The sequence below is a fragment of the Poromitra crassiceps genome (genome assembly GCF_964638095.1).
Source record: "Poromitra crassiceps genome assembly, chromosome: 1".
NCBI classification, from domain to species: Eukaryota; Metazoa; Chordata; class Actinopteri; order Beryciformes; family Melamphaidae; genus Poromitra; species Poromitra crassiceps.
The window spans coordinates 130744716-130760920 of NC_139623.1; the positions used below are offsets into that span (position 1 = coordinate 130744716).

A 16205-nucleotide genomic window follows, 5' to 3' on the forward strand; every position below is an offset into this window, starting at 1 on the left:
AACTCAGTAAAGGTTAACCACATTTTTACTTTTTTCTTCTGAACCAGGCGGCTGTCTCTCTCTCTCTCCATCTACCTCCACTCTGTCTCTCTCTGGCTCTCCTTTGGACAGTCTCCGGGCAGTTCATCCCCTCTCTCTGGCTCTCCTGTGGGCAGTCTCCAGGCAGTTTGTGCCCTTTCTCTGGCTCTCCTGTGGGCAGTCTCCAGGCAGTGTGTGCCCTCTCTCTGGCTCTCTGGTGGGCAGCTCTGTGCAGTAAGTACTTTCTCCTGATTTAGTGGGAAATCCTCTTTTCATGGTGAAGTGTTTTATTCAGCTGTTCTCAGCAGTAATCCTGCCTGGGGGAGCTGTGAGAAGGAAACAAATATCACAACAACATCTTCAAATACAATCTATAAGAACTATAAGGTCTGTATAAATTCAATATAAATTACAGTTTTTGTCTCTGCAGTGTTATAGTGATATGAATACAATCGAGTCACTGGGCTTGGGAAGCTTTTATGAGTTTTGCAATGTTTTGGAAGCTTTTGGAAGCTTTTAACATTTTAGGTTTTTGGCAGGTTTTGGAAAGATTTTGAAGGGTTTTGGAAGCTTGTGGAAGCTTTTGACAGTAAAGTTTTGGAATGTTGGAATGTTTTGGAAGGTTTTGGCAGGGTTGCTAACTGCATCAGCGTTGGATTTCTTCAAAATAATTTTCACTCGATCCAAACATCAAAACCACTATTTCATCATTTTTCAACGTGCAGGGTAGTCGAATAGACTTGTATAGAACACCCACAACGTGCACGGTAGTCCAATAGACTTATATAGAATGCCCACAACATCCCAGGTAGTCCAATAGACTCCTATAGAACTCCCACAACATGCAGGGTAGTCCACTATACTCCTATAGAACTCCCACAACATGCACCTGTAACGGCGTTGTGTTGGTGGTCCTTGCAGCAACCCATGTTAAGGGCTTGCCCAGGGGTGGATTCGAACTGCTGACCTTCGGCTTGCGAAGCGGACACGTTAACCACTGCACCAAGAGAGCTAGCTCCCTTGGCAGAGCTGATTAACCTTTCTGTGCCGTAAGCCGAAGGTCGGCAGTTCAAATCCACCCCTGGGCAAGCCCTTAACATGGATTGCTGCAAGTACTACCAACACAATGCTGTTACACACAGTAGTCCAATAGACTTCTATAGAACCCCCACAACGTGCAGGGTAGTCCAATAGACTTATAGAACTCCCACAGGGTGCAGGGTAGTCCAATAGACTTGTATAGATATCCCACAACATGCAGAGTAGTCCAATATACTTCTATAGAACTTCCACAATGTGCAGGGTAGTCCAATAGACTTCTATAGAACTCCCATAATGTGCAGGGTAGTCCAATAGACTTCTATATAATTCCCACAACATGCAGGGTAGTCCAATATACTTCTATATAACTCCCACAACATGCAGAGTAGTCTAATAGACTTCTATAGAACTTCCACAACATGCAGAGTAGTCCAATAAACTTATATAGAACTCACACAACATGCAGGGCAGTCCAATAGACTTCTATAGAACTCCCACAACATGCAGGGTAGTCCAATAGACTTCTATAGAACTTCCACAACATGCAGAGTAGTCCAATAAACTTATATAGAACTCCCACAACATGCAGGGTAGTCTAAAAGACTTCTATAGAACTCCCACATTGTGCGGGGTAGTCCAATAGACTTCTATAGAACTCCCACAATGTGCAGACTAGTCCAATAGACTTATATAGACCTCCCACAACATGCAGGGTAGTCCAATAGACTTCTATACAACTCCCACTATGTGCAGGGTAGTCCAATAGACTTCTGTAGAACTCCCACAATGTGCAGAGTAGTCCAATAGATTTATATATAACTCCCACAGCATGCAGGGTAGTCCAATAGACTTCTATATAACTCCTACAATGTGCAGGGTAGTCCAATAGACTTATATAGAACTCCCGCAACATGCAGGGTAGTCCAATAGACTTCTATAGAACTCCCACAATGTGCAGGGTAGTCCAAAAGACTTCTATAGAACTCCCACAATGTGCAGGGTAGTCCAATAGACTTCTATAGAACTTCCACAATGTGCAGGGTAGTCCAATAGACTTATGTAGAACTCCCACAATGTGCAGAGTAGTCCAATAGACTTATATAGAACTCCCACAATGTGTAGGGTAGTCCAATAGACTAATAGAACTCCCACAATGTGCAGGGTAGTTCAATAGACTTATATAGAACTCCCACAACATGCAGGGTAGTCCAATAGACTTCTATATAACTCCCAAAATGTGCAGGGTAGTCCAATAGACTTCTATATAACTCCCATAATGTGCAGAGTAGTCCAATAGACTTATATAGAACTCCCACAATGTGCAGGTAGTCCAATAGACTTTCTATATAACTCCCACAATGTGCAGGGTAGTCCAAAAGACTTATATAGAACTCCCACAATGTGCAGGGTAGTCAAATAGACTTTCTATAGAACTCCCACAATGTGCAGGGTAGACCAATATACTTCTATAGAACTCCCACAACATGCAGGGTAGTCCAATAGACTTCTATACAACTCCCACTATGTGCAGGGTAGTCCAATAGACTTCTGTAGAACTCCCACAATGTGCAGAGTAGTCCAATAGATTTATATATAACTCCCACAGCATGCAGGGTAGTCCAATAGACTTCTATAGAACTCCTACAATGTGCAGGGTAGTCCAATAGACTTATATAGAACTCCCGCAACATGCAGGGTAGTCCAATAGACTTCTATAGAACTCCCACAATGTGCAGGGTAGTCCAAAAGACTTCTATAGAACTCCCACAATGTGCAGGGTAGTCCAATAGACTTCTATAGAACTTCCACAATGTGCAGGGTAGTCCAATAGACTTATGTAGAACTCCCACAATGTGCAGAGTAGTCCAATAGACTTATATAGAACTCCCACAATGTGCAGGGTAGTCCAATAGACTAATAGAACTCCCACAATGTGCAGGGTAGTTCAATAGACTTATATAGAACTCCCACAACATGCAGGGTAGTCCAATAGACTTCTATAGAACTCCCAAAATGTGCAGGGTAGTCCAATAGACTTCTATATAACTCCCATAATGTGCAGAGTAGTCCAATAGACTTATATAGAACTCCCACAATGTGCAGGTAGTCCAATAGACTTTCTATATAACTCCCACAATGTGCAGGGTAGTCCAAAAGACTTATATAGAACTCCCACAATGTGCAGGGTAGTCAAATAGACTTTCTATAGAACTCCCACAATGTGCAGGGTAGACCAATATACTTCTATAGAACTCCCATAACATGCAGGGTAGTCCAATAGACTTCTATATAACTCCCACAATGTGCAGGGTAGTCCAATAGACTTCTATATAACTCCCACAATGTGCAGGGTAGTCAGAAATACGTATATATAACTCCCACAATGTGCAGGGTAGTCCAATAGACTTTCTATAGAACTCCCACAATGTGCAGGGTAGTCCAATATACTTCTATAGAACTCCCACAACATGCAGGGTAGTCCAATAGACTTCTATAGAACTCCCACAATGTGCACGGTAGTCCAATAGACTTATATAGAACGCCCACAACATGCAGGACAGTCCAGTAGACTACTATAGAACTCCCACAACATGCAGGGTAGTCCAATAGACTTCTATAGAACTCCCACAATGTGCAGGGTAGTCCAATAGACTTATATAGAACTCCCACAACGTCTCAACTCGACGCCACGGGAGTGTTGACAATGAAATAAAACGGTGGCCGGTAAGGGCATTGTGCTCGGGATGGAGGATGTTTGCCTTGATGCCGACGACCGGAGTTCAATCCCCAGCGTGTATATTTCAACCATAAGTCACATTTAATGTTTTTGTTATTTAAACCTAAACCAAACCATTTATCTAGCCTTAGTTGTTTTAGTTTCCTAACCATAACTGTAACAAGTTGTTGTCTACAGTCTCAGGGTGTCGAAAAATGACAAAAATTGGTCTGCTTTTGGACTACGCACAATACATTGTAACAAAACGTGTCGTTATTAACATATCTTGTGTTGAAAAGTAACACGTGTGTATTCCAAAGACAACACACAGTTCTTCTTATGACCTTCCAAACCGATTAAACACAGAAACCACTTTATCAGATGACACACTGTACTCTGCAGGAATATTTTGACTAAGGACCAGTTTGGTTGGTGGAGTTGAAGATCATAATAATTAAGGATGCTTGATATATTAATGCTAAATTATTGTTATTCCGATAATGAAGTTATAGCTGATAAATATTGGCTATAATAATATCTATTCAAAACGACGTGTGGTAACACTTTGTATGAAGGTCTTGTATATAATGCCTTATGCGCACATTCATAACACATTATAATGCATTTATAAGGCTTCATAAAACTCTTTACAAATGTTTATAATCATGTATGACAACTTATAACAAGGTGTATAAAGTATTATAAGTTGTGCATATTATATATTATAATAAGCATAATATGCTATAGCATGACTTTGTGACAGCACTATAAGGTTATTGGCAATTTTATGATACTAAAACACAGTTATGAGGACAATATTTGCTGGCTGCAAGTAAAGTGTATTCTTTCAAACACTGTTGTCACTTTGGCATGGAGGTATAAAGCATTATGAATGCTATGATACATTATATCCACCACTTATAATACTTTATAAACCTTGCTATAAGTTGCCAACCATAATTATAAAGCCTTATAAATGCATTATAATGTCATATGAATGTGCTCATAATGCATTATAGACATGACCTTCATAGAAAGTGTCACCCAAGCTGTTTACAATGAAAAGTATTTTAAATACCTTTAAGCATAAAATGCATACTGTATGGGCCAGTCTACTATTATAATGTGACACAGTCTGTTGAAAGGATTAACAAGTCTGCAATTGCAAACCCATGTGAATCATTGATCCCCCCCCCCCCCCCCCCTTCCATATTACTGGGTACGCAAGTTTAAATGTTGAATATTCCACTCAAGCAATGGTTGTAGGATCACTAAATTGTCTACACATATAATTTGTTAGCAAACCAAGCGTGTTTTGGGTTGGGGATATAGTTAGCATCAGATTAGCATGTTTGGTTTCATTGGCTATTGTTCCAGAGTTTCGGACATTGGAACTTCCCAACAACAAAAGCAGCGTGGCCAGAAACCCAGGTCCACTGGTTCTGCTGCTGCCATGCATAACGATGTATTATGGTGTAAGGCCACATTCAGATACAAGAGACGTATAGAGACAGTCGGCATGTGTGGGAACGCCCATAAAATGTTACACGGCTGGCATAAAACTGCCCATATATCTCAATGGGCTGACTCATCAAAGGACGGTGCTGCGGCTCTACACTACAGGATTGGGGATATAGAGCAGGTACACAGACGTCTGTTCAGATGTGCGTTTACTGCGGGGGTTAAATCCCTGATCCTGTCTGCCTGGGCTGGGCTAGCAGCTAAATACTTACTCTGCTGAATGGATAGAACGGGAGGATTTACCCCACCCTGACCACGCCCCAGCCAGCTAACCCAGCGTCTACGACGAGACATCGCCTCATAGTAGTCCGGCTGTAGTATGTCGGGGTGGGCGGATCTCATTTCACCCCCCCTTTCTGCCTTCTCCTCTTCAAAACAAGCATGTGTGCGAGCGAACCAGGAAAAAGATTTATGAAATAAGGTCTGTGGTTAACAAAAGTTTATGAAACTGCAAGCTTTGTGTTCAGCAAGACAACTTCACAAATGAGGACGACTTTTTTGACTTTTGAAACTTTTGAAGCATAAATGTGATTTGCGATTTTCAGAAAACAGTAGTCTTCATTTGTGAAGATTATCTTGCTGGACACAAAGTTTGCCATTTCATGAAAGTGTGTTAACCACAGACAGACCTTATTTCAGGGATCTAACCAATATCCCGATACAAAAATCCCATTGACTTCTTGACAAGGGAACCAGGAAGTGCATGACTTCTGGGTTGGCCGTACAAAAATGTGTCATCCCTGCAGTACCCTATACAGTTCGCTGTCTCTAGTACCAAGCCAGACTGTCAGGTGACAGGTGATGATAGGTGGTCAGGTGGTATTTTGTAGGGATCCATGATATTTCAGACCAATAAATCATCAGCCGATAATGGCAAATTCATATTACTAGCAATCTCGCAAACTCGATTCCTAGGCTCACCTCGCCCACCCTGTAGCTCACCCTCTGCACGTCGCATACGCAGCTCACCCACTATGCAGCCTCACCTGCAGCTCGGCTGCTGCGTCATCATCACGGATGACATCACTGACATCACTGATGACATCATCACTGATGACATCACGTCATTAGGTAATTAGGGCAATCACCTAATTAAAAAAATCAGGCTCCGTCAGGTCACCCGCATGTGTGCTCTTTACATTCCCTGAAAGTTTCAGCCCGATCGCACGTAGAATGGCATAGCTGTGTCCGGACAAAGATCTGCTCATTCACTCACACACGGACACTTCTCATTCTTATAGTAAGACGATATAAGATAGGATGTATTAATCAAATCATGAAATTATTTTAGCTAATAATGATATAAAATGAGTTTACAAGGAAAACTCCTTTGGATACCTGTAAGCAGTGGTTCTCAAACCTTTTCAGGTCAAGGACCCTAAACTGACACAAATTACGGACCCCATCTCATAACATTACATTACATTACATTCCGACATTTGGCAGACGCTTTTATCCAAAGCGACTTACAATAACACATTCTTGTCAGCAATAGAGCAATCAACTATGCAACATAGTCTATGACAACTACAACATCTGAAGGAATAGTGGTAAAGTTAAGTTAGTAATTTAATTTATTTATTGTATTTTTTTTCCCTCCCCCCATAATATTTTGTTCCATGGTCCCGGTCCCAGATCTGATAAGATTTAGCTTTTAGCTGTTTTCGTTACAGAAAGTGTATGAAACCCATGACCAAAACACGCATATATTCTGTCATTCATTGAGTTACAGTGAAAATAAATTATCCTTTTTGCTGGGAGTGGGGACCCCCTAGTCTCGCAGTAGCCAGCCGTAGATGCATCTACATCTGGAACACAACTCTGATTAACGGCGCCCCCAAGAAAAAGAAAAAAAAAGATACATGACAGACATATGAATTCACCAACCACGGACCTCGTGGGCACTGCATTCGGAATGCGTGCATCAGCTAAATAGACCACGGGTGAAAACACATAATTTCCATCACAGCCCAGCCAATCAGATTTCTCCCACATCTTGAAGGATTTTACTGGAAGTCTCCTAGAAAGTTGACTTGTGATTCAAACCCTTTGTCGCTGGAAGCTTGCTGACATACGAGGTTGGGTCTGACCACGTGAGACTAGAGACCCCCTGGAACCCCCTCAAGGACCCCTGGGGGTCCCTGGACCCCACTTTGGGAACCACTTAATAAAGTAACAAAACCAGCTAGTAAAGGTGGTTATAAAGTGCTTATAAATGTCTTATAAGCTACCAATAAATATGTTTATAATGCGATTATTAACAGTTATATAGTATTATTAACATAATAATAGTGTTAATAAGCACCTTATAAGAGCCTTATTACCTATTAATTAATGCTTATTTTATAGAACCTTAATATAAAGCGCCACCGAAACTTGTACCACGTACACTCCAAAACATTATCAAGTAAAACCTTGCAAGTTACCCTGTAAGTAAGGTGGAACTGTACTGTAAAAGGAAGCCTTGTTTGTTTCCATGATATTACCATGTACTTACCTGGTAATTGTAGATTACAATCCTCCACTATTACCGATAGATAGATAGATATTTTCATTCAAGTGTCATGCACACAAAAAGAAAAGGACATCAACACTTGGGCAGGGAGAGAACACACACCCATGCACACTGTCACCCCTCCCTCCCTCACACAGCCCCACACACACACTCACTCACTCAGCCTCCCTCTTGCCCCCCCCCCCCACACACACACACACACACACTCACACACAACCCCCCCTGCTCATGCACTCACTCGCTCAGCCTCCCTCCCACCTCCCCACCCACCCAAAAAAACACACACACACACACACACACACACGCACGCACGCACGCACGCACGCACGCACGCACGCACACACACACACACACACACACACACACACACACACACAACCCCCCCTGTTTCAAGAAAAGAAAAAGAAAAAAAGACAAAAAACGTAAAAAGAATATATATATATATGTTTCCTTGCTATTACCATGTACTTTCCTGGTAATTGTATATTATAAACATCCACCATTACCCATCAGGTATTGTAGTTTTGACCGTGTTGCCTGGCAATAACTCAGATATTTCCCCTGTAACTACCAGGTATTTACCCAGTATTTAGAAACTTGTACCACATACATTTCCACTGGTAGTGTAGTTTTGACTGTGTTACCATGGCAGTAACTCATATTTCCCCCGTAATTCCCAGGTATTTAACCAGTATTTACTAGATACTTACCAGATAACTCCCAGGTATTTCCCCGGTAAGGTATTTACCCAGTATTTACTAGATATTTACCCGATAACTCCCAGGTATTTACCCGGTAATTACCTGGTATTTACCCAGCATTTACTTAATATTTACCCTGTAAATCCCATGTATTTACCTGGCAATTACCCAGTAATTACAATCTTGTACCACATACATTTCCAAAACATTATCAAGTAAAACCTCACGAGTTACCCGGTAAGTAAGGTGGAACTGTACTGTAAAAGGAAGCGTGGTTTGTTTCCCTTCCATTACCATGTACTTTTTTGTAATTGTAGATTATAAACATCCACTATTACCCATCAGGCTGTCTAGTTTTGACCGTGTTCCCTGGCAATAACTCAGATATTTCCCCTGTAATTACCAGGTATTTACCCAGTATTTACTAGGTACTTACCAGAGTCCATATCGTGCATCCCTAAAATAATAATAATATTTCGAATCATTTTATAATAGTGAAAGACATGTTGCATTTCTTGTGTTTTGAAGGGCTCCTGTAGCAGCAGTCTGGAGTGAAACGGAGAAGATGGACAAGCTTTTCTAGAAAATATTCAACAGATTCTTTAATCCAAACAAAATAGTTGAAAAGGGATTTTTAAATCCAGACCGGCTGCACAGCGATGGGCTTCACCGACCTTCTGGAGCAGGTGAGTGGAGCTTCACACTGTAATCCAGCAGATTATTGTTAAATCAACCAGCAGAGATTATTGATCATCTACTGAGAAAGGAGTCTGTTGGATTATCATTCAGATGTGAGCAACTCTCCTTCAGTCACCTTGCAGTTTAAAATTCAGACTTTATGCAATTAGAAAAACAAATATTAAAGGACATGGCGTTGGCATGGTGTTTTTGCAACACATTTCTTACCATCAACAAATCCCATGAAAATAACATCAACAATGTGTTTGCTCTACTCCTGTTACTTTCTGACTTCCCACCAAAGAACCTTCATTGCTAAGAACTGACAGTCAATAGATTGTTCCATTGCAACATCAGCGAACTGCAAATCCGGCATGTTGGAGAGACTAGGCTACCTCTGGTTGGCTGTCATGGTTCTGATGAATGTTCTGCTGATGTCCCATTGAGACAAGGAGGTGTTTTTCAGGTGAAAATGGCGACAGCGCTGTTTCCAAAAAGGCACCAGGCACTAGAGTGTCGACTCTTGTCTTCAATCCTCTTTGTTCCCACATAGCATTTTTAGCCATCAACCCGTAAGTCATTGGCTCCAATTGCAAGCTAAAAACCTTGAAATACAGCTCACAAAGACTAGTTTACATTAGAAAAATCACTGTTACCATGAAAAGTCCGGCCGTTGTTATTCCCAAATCAAATTAAAATGGGAACCAATTAGGGATGTCCAATATTATCGGCCGCCGATATTATCGGCCGATATTAGCATAAAAATGTAATATCGGAAAATATCGGTATCGGTTTTTATGCCAATAATGACACACAACTTTAACACGACATGCACATCAAACTCTTGAGCTACTTCTGCTCTCACTCAAAATGTCAAAATATAAGCGATGTAATGTATAGTTTTTGAGATATTAATGTTTGTTTAGACTGAAGTCTAAATTTTTTATCTGTCACTCTTTATCTCTATTCTGACTGATTCTGTTGTTTCCTCATCCTGCCGTTTGATTGGCTACATGATGAGTGACAGTTTGAAAGAGAGGCGGAGCCCCAAAGAGAGGCGAGGCCCCAAAGAGAGGAATGTTTGACTGTCTGTAACAGTTGTCCCTGTGTCCTGCTTGCCGTGGCGATGTGTCCTGGTTGCCATGGTGATGTGTCCTGGTTGCCATGTTGACTGGAGGTGGGCGGTTTCGGGCGGTTCCAGTGGCTCCATGTGACTCTCATCAGTCTGCCCGGTTTGCTGATGGCGAGTCAGAACCTGCTCAACAACTTTGTGGCCGGAATGCCTGCTCATCACTGCAACCTGTCTGTCAACTACACACACTACAACCTATCTCACCACCAGGTACTAGACACAATACAACCTGTCTCACCACCAGGTACCTGTCTGTCTGACTGCATGTCTATGGCCCAATCCAAATGTCCAACCTCTGGAGTTGTGACGGAGCCCCGTACTTCATTTGTTCGTACCGCAACATGTTCAACATCAGCACGTCAAGTCTGCGAGGTCCAGAAACATGCTGCTGATACAGGCCTGAAGTTTCACTCTTTGCTTCTTCATATCTCGGTGTCACGATTAGGTTGAATTCTGGCCTAGCCTATGGGCCCTATCTTCGCAGTGGCCTTAGGTGCAAAAACTGGCGTTAGACGCAAAAAAACGCGCCTTGCGCCTGCCTCTGGAAGTTAGCAACATGGTTTTAGGCCGCAAAATGCGCTTTATGCCGAAGAGGCGTGGCGCAGTGCCAGAATAGGCCAGAATGGGCGTTTCAGCCTTAAATACCGGCCTAACGATATCTCCCCCCCTGGCGTTAATTTAGCGCTTAGCGCTTTTCAAAACCAGGTTATTCAGTGCGCGGGTTATATTGTAATTGCGCGGAGCTCTCCTCTGCCATCTCAAACTCTCTCCCCCCTCTCTCTCTCTCTCTCTCTCTCTCCCTCTCTCTCTCACTCCCTCTCTCGCGCAGCACAAAGACAGATGGAAAAAAATAAGCTGTTCTCTCCCCCTCTCTCTCTCTCTCACTCCCTCAAATCTCCCAGCATGCATTGAGGCTAATACATTTCGAGAATAAATATCAACCCAATCAGCCTAAATTGCCTAAAGTGGTAGATAGAAATAATGTTTCTGTTCACACAACATGCAATTCTCGAACATTTCAATATTGGCCAAAATAAAACATAGAAATCCAAACACAACCCTATGTGAAACATATATGCAACCCAGATGGGTATATCCCTCGCAGATTTAGATGAGAGACAGCCGTAACACGGTTCTACTGTGATGTCGCTCCGCTGCAATAAGACTTGGCTTACTTCACATTTACTTTTACAATAAAAACACATTTATGCAATGACTTTACATAATGTAGGCTATATTTATGTGCATCATCTGCAGCACTGGAGAAGAAAAGGTAGCGAGAGACTAATCTGGACAAACTTTCACCAATCTAATCTCATCATGACATAGGCCACATAGGGATAGGCTATATTTTTCTAGCCAATGCGTTTAGAACATTCTTTTCACTTTGATCTTGCTATAGTGTAGCGTATTTACATGCTTGCAGTATTTAAACTGCAGTTAGATAGGTTTGAGAAGCATAATAGTATGGAATAATATATTGGAGACAGAAAGGGAGGGGGGGGGAGCTCAGAGCGCTTGGCTTTTCTGACCAGACTGGATCGCTCCGTGGAATTGGAGCTTAAAAGGGAAGCTTGTGATTCGTTTACTGCACTTCTCCAATGAGCAGATTGTGCAGAATTTTATGCTTAAAAGGCGTGGTTATAATAATGCTTAAGGCCGCCTGTAGTGCCGACACCAAAATATCGAGTGGGCCAGTCCACGCCCACTATTCTGCGCTGCGCCGGGTGCTGGGCGCCGTCTATAGGCCGATGCAATGATAGAGACCTATATGCTTTAATAAAGTCATTACACAATCATAGGAAGTTCTTTTTGTTTTTGTTCGGCAAGTGGAAAAAGTATTTCACGTCCGTATTGCAATGAATTGTGGGTAGTTAAATCAGTGAAGTTTGGTGAAGTCTGCAGCCCAAGAGGACTCTCTGAAGTCTGCAGAAGGTCTGCTTGGGGCCCCTTGTGGACTGGGTGGATTGTGGATTTAGAGCCTCTATGGAGATTTCCCCCTATCTTTATTCAAGAAAGAGCGTGGTTTATCAATTAGAGAGCATGATTTATTGATTTCATGTTCCGATTTTGTAAGACTTTCCCTCAAATCCCACCCTCGCACTCAAATAGCCCATGCTCATGCTTAGATCTGCGCTGCTTGCACTCAAACATGTTGTTGCTGTGACAGATTTCCTGCCCTCACAGTCAAACTGCTTCTGGGCACTCGTGAATCTCCTGCAAAAGTCAGACAGAGTCTGCAACATCTGCAAGGTGGTGAAGTCCGGACATTTGGTTTGGGTCTGTCTGTCTGTCTGTCTGTCTGTCTGTCTGTCTGTCTGTCTGTCTGTCTGGCTGGCTGGCTGGCTGGCTGGCTGGCTGGCTGGCTGCTGTCTGTCTATCTGGCTGTTGATCAAGTTCAAGGTCAAGTTTACTTTATTTGTACCCATAGGAGTTGATGATGTGTTCTCTGTGATTGGTTGGTTGTCTGACTGGTGTGATGTGATTGGTTGTTGCAGGTGGATGAACAGCAGCTGCTCAGAGCGTTCATCCCTCTGGACTCCACCGGCAGGCTGGACCGCTGTAGGAGGTAGGAGGCAGGGAAGGAGAGAAGGAAGGGGAGACAGGGTACTACTTGTACCATGTACGATACTGCTAGAGATTTAGGCGATGTCTCGTCATAGACGCTGGAGTAGCTGGCTGGGGGCGTGGTCAGGGTGGGGAAATCTCCCCGTTCTCCCCATTCAGCATAGTTAGCATTTAGCTGCTAGCCCAGCCCAGGCTGACAGGATCGGGGATTCAACCACCGCAGTAAATGCACATCTGAACAGATGTCTATGTACATGCTCTAGAATCCCCATTCCTGTAGTGTAGAGCCCCAGCACCATCCTTTGGTGAGTCAGCCCATTGAAATATATATATTTAGAACACGGCTCTCTTGAATACTCGATTCTGATTGGTCAATCAACAAGATTCACCGGTCATTATTTCTCGACAACCGACCGCTGCTCTGCCACACCTGGATTAATCAGTTGATAAGAGCATTTTGTCTGCAGACACTACTAATTAGGCCAACCAGTTGCAGCTGTGGTGTCTTGTGTGCCAATTACGAATGAAACCGCTTTGTCGTTGAAAATGCTATTAACACATTCACTGCCAGACGTTTTTTTTTTACTGTAGTTAGCTTCTGCCAGAGGGGTTTTTTGAGGATTCTGGCTCATCTTTCAAGACCCGAGGATTCTTTTCTGCTAAGATTTTGTGAACACACAATATCTCAAAAGAACTAATAGAATGTGTGCTTTCTCTGTCTAAAAGAGTTAGTTTGTAGAGTTAGTAGTTATGTAAGCATTAGCAGTTGAATACAGCATGGTTTCAGCGTCAGAAAAATTATTCAGAGATAAACGGCTTTTTGTGAAATTCGATAGAACAGTCACTTTAACCATTCATTTTTGGCATCAGTAAGACGTCAGACATCTAAACAATAGTTTTGAACAGTAATTTCCTCCATAACAGCAGGAAACCCCCCTCTGCTTCCAACTCCTCCCTCCGTGGGCGTTCTTCTTGGCTGCAGCGGCCGTCACAAGCTTGTCACCAGTCTCACTGCTTTGCTGCTGCTGCTGCCTGTCTGCGCGGCCGCTGTTTGAGGAAGTCTGGATGGACTCGCTCGCTTCTTGGAGTTTTGGTTGAGAGAAGCTTTTGCGATTCTGGTCATATTTATGCTGCGTGTTTCAAAGTGTGTTCCACCTGTAATCTATTATGCAAATTTGCAATCCCGCATCGCCAGCAATCAGCGCGAAAACGAAAGCGTTTTCCCCCATCCATTTTCATGAGAATGGCTGCTTTTTGCTTGCCTTCCTCTAGTCAGGAGAGCACTGTCGCCACTTAGTGGGTCAGTGGAATGGGTTGTAAACGTTCGGTGGCTCCAATAATTATATAAGAGATGTAAAAGGGTTAGATGCACATCCCACGGTCAAAAAAAAAAAAACCATTTTTTTGACGTATTAATACGTCATTGGCAGTCAACCGTTGGATTATTTTTGACGTATTAATACGTCATTGGCAGTGAACGTGTTAAAAAATCTATTTGAATAATTATTTTTGTCAGATTACTGAAATAATTTAGTTGTAGGCCATGTTCTAAGCGGGATAATGTATAGTGAGCCGGTGATTACTGGAAATAATGACCTTCAGGTGAATGATTAAGCCCTCCGCTGCGCGTCGGGCTCAATCATTCACCTGTCGGTCATTATTTCGCCAGTAATCACCGGCTCACAATACATTATCCCTTACATATAATATAGGGGGGGTTTTCCCCCACGTCTAGTCTCGAACGCCAGCCGTAGTAACATTTTGTGGGCGAACGTTCCCACACAGACTGACTGTATCTATACACAGTTTATTTATAGTACGTACTTTCCTTGGTATAAAGACATTGTAAAACACCCAAGGGAAAAAGAGACTACATACAGGGCCCTATTCTCCCACAGGCCTTCGGCGCTAAAACGGGCCTTAAACGCAAAAAAACGTGCCTTGCGCCTGTTTCGGGAAGATATCAATATGGCTTTACGCTGCCAAATGCGCTTTAGGCCGAATGGGCGTGGCGCAGTCCCAGAATGGGCCAGAGTGGCGTGTCGGCCTTAAATCTCGGCGTACTGCTATCTTCCCACCTGGCGTAAATTTAGCGCTTAACGCTTTTGAAAAGCAGGCCTATTCAGTGCGCCAGTTGCGCGGAGCGCTCCCCTCTGGCTCTCTCCCTCCCCTCTGGCTCTCTCCTCTGTCACCCTTCTCTGTGTCACTCTCTCCCTCTCTCCTCAGTCTGACAGGCACAATACGACTGTCTCTCTCTGACTCCCTCGCTCAGACAGACACAACACACATCCTATAGGAAATAGCAGTTGTAAGTTCACTGCCTGTGAATGTCCCAGCATGCAATTGGGTACTCCATTTCGCTACTAAATAGCAATCAAATGAGGCGAAATAGATATAAAAGGTCGATCTAAAATAATGTGTAATGGTAACACAGCCTGCAATTGTAGAACATTTCAATATTGGACCAAATAAAACATCGAAATTAAAACACCACCCTAAGTGAAACATATATGTCCTCCTGGGCCTATATATATCTCTTGTTGATTTAACGCGATTTAGATAAGTGTTAGGGGAACGCGCTTCGGAACGCGCTTCTACTGTCATGTGCTATACTGTGATGTCCGCTCCAATAACTTGGCCCTACTTCACATTTAGTTTTACAATAAAAACACATTTATGCAATGACTTTACATAATGTAGGGTATATTTATGTGCATCATTCTACCTGCAGCAGGGGAGAGAAAACGATATCGTTCTGGACAAACTTTCACCAATATAAAATTAATCTCATCATATAGGGATAGGCTATATTTTTCTAGCTGATGCCTTTAGAACATTCTTTTCACTTTGATCTTGCTATAGTGTAGCGTATTTACATGCTTGCAGTATTTAAACTGCAGTTAGATTGGTTTGAGAAGCATAATAATATGGAATAATAGCCTATATGGAGACAGACAGACTGGATGAAGGGAGGGGGGGGCAGAGCGCTCGGCTTCTGTCTGGTTTTGCTGGACCACTGGAATTGGAGCTTAAAAGGCAAGCGTGCGATTCGTTTATTGCACTTATCCAATGAGCATGACGGTGCATAATTTTATGCTTAAAAGGCGTGGTTGTAATGCTTTAGGCTGCGTCTAGCGCCAAGACCAAGATATCAAGTGCGCTGGTCCACGCCCACTGCGCCAGGCGCTCGGCGTAGAAACTAGGCCGATGCAACGATAGGGGCCACAGTGTATAAAATATATATAAAACAAATGGTACAATATGATAAATGATAAAATATGATAAAATATAAATAACGATAATACAATAATCAAA

General features: G+C 42.7%; 1 protein-coding gene across 1 annotated transcript in view; it reads left to right on the forward strand.

Annotated features, from left to right (window-relative positions):
• Nucleotides 1-9171: 9171 nt before the first annotated feature.
• oatx (organic anion transporter X) overlaps nucleotides 9172-16205 on the forward strand; it is a gene marked incomplete at both ends in the record, with an annotated part of 53060 nt that continues 46026 nt past the window's right edge. Inside the window, 3 exons of the mRNA XM_083633091.1 lie at nucleotides 9172-9198; nucleotides 10368-10532; nucleotides 12821-12891. Of these exons, the coding sequence (XP_083489217.1) occupies nucleotides 9172-9198; nucleotides 10368-10532; nucleotides 12821-12891 (263 nt within the window). The remainder of the gene's footprint in view (nucleotides 9199-10367; nucleotides 10533-12820; nucleotides 12892-16205) is intronic.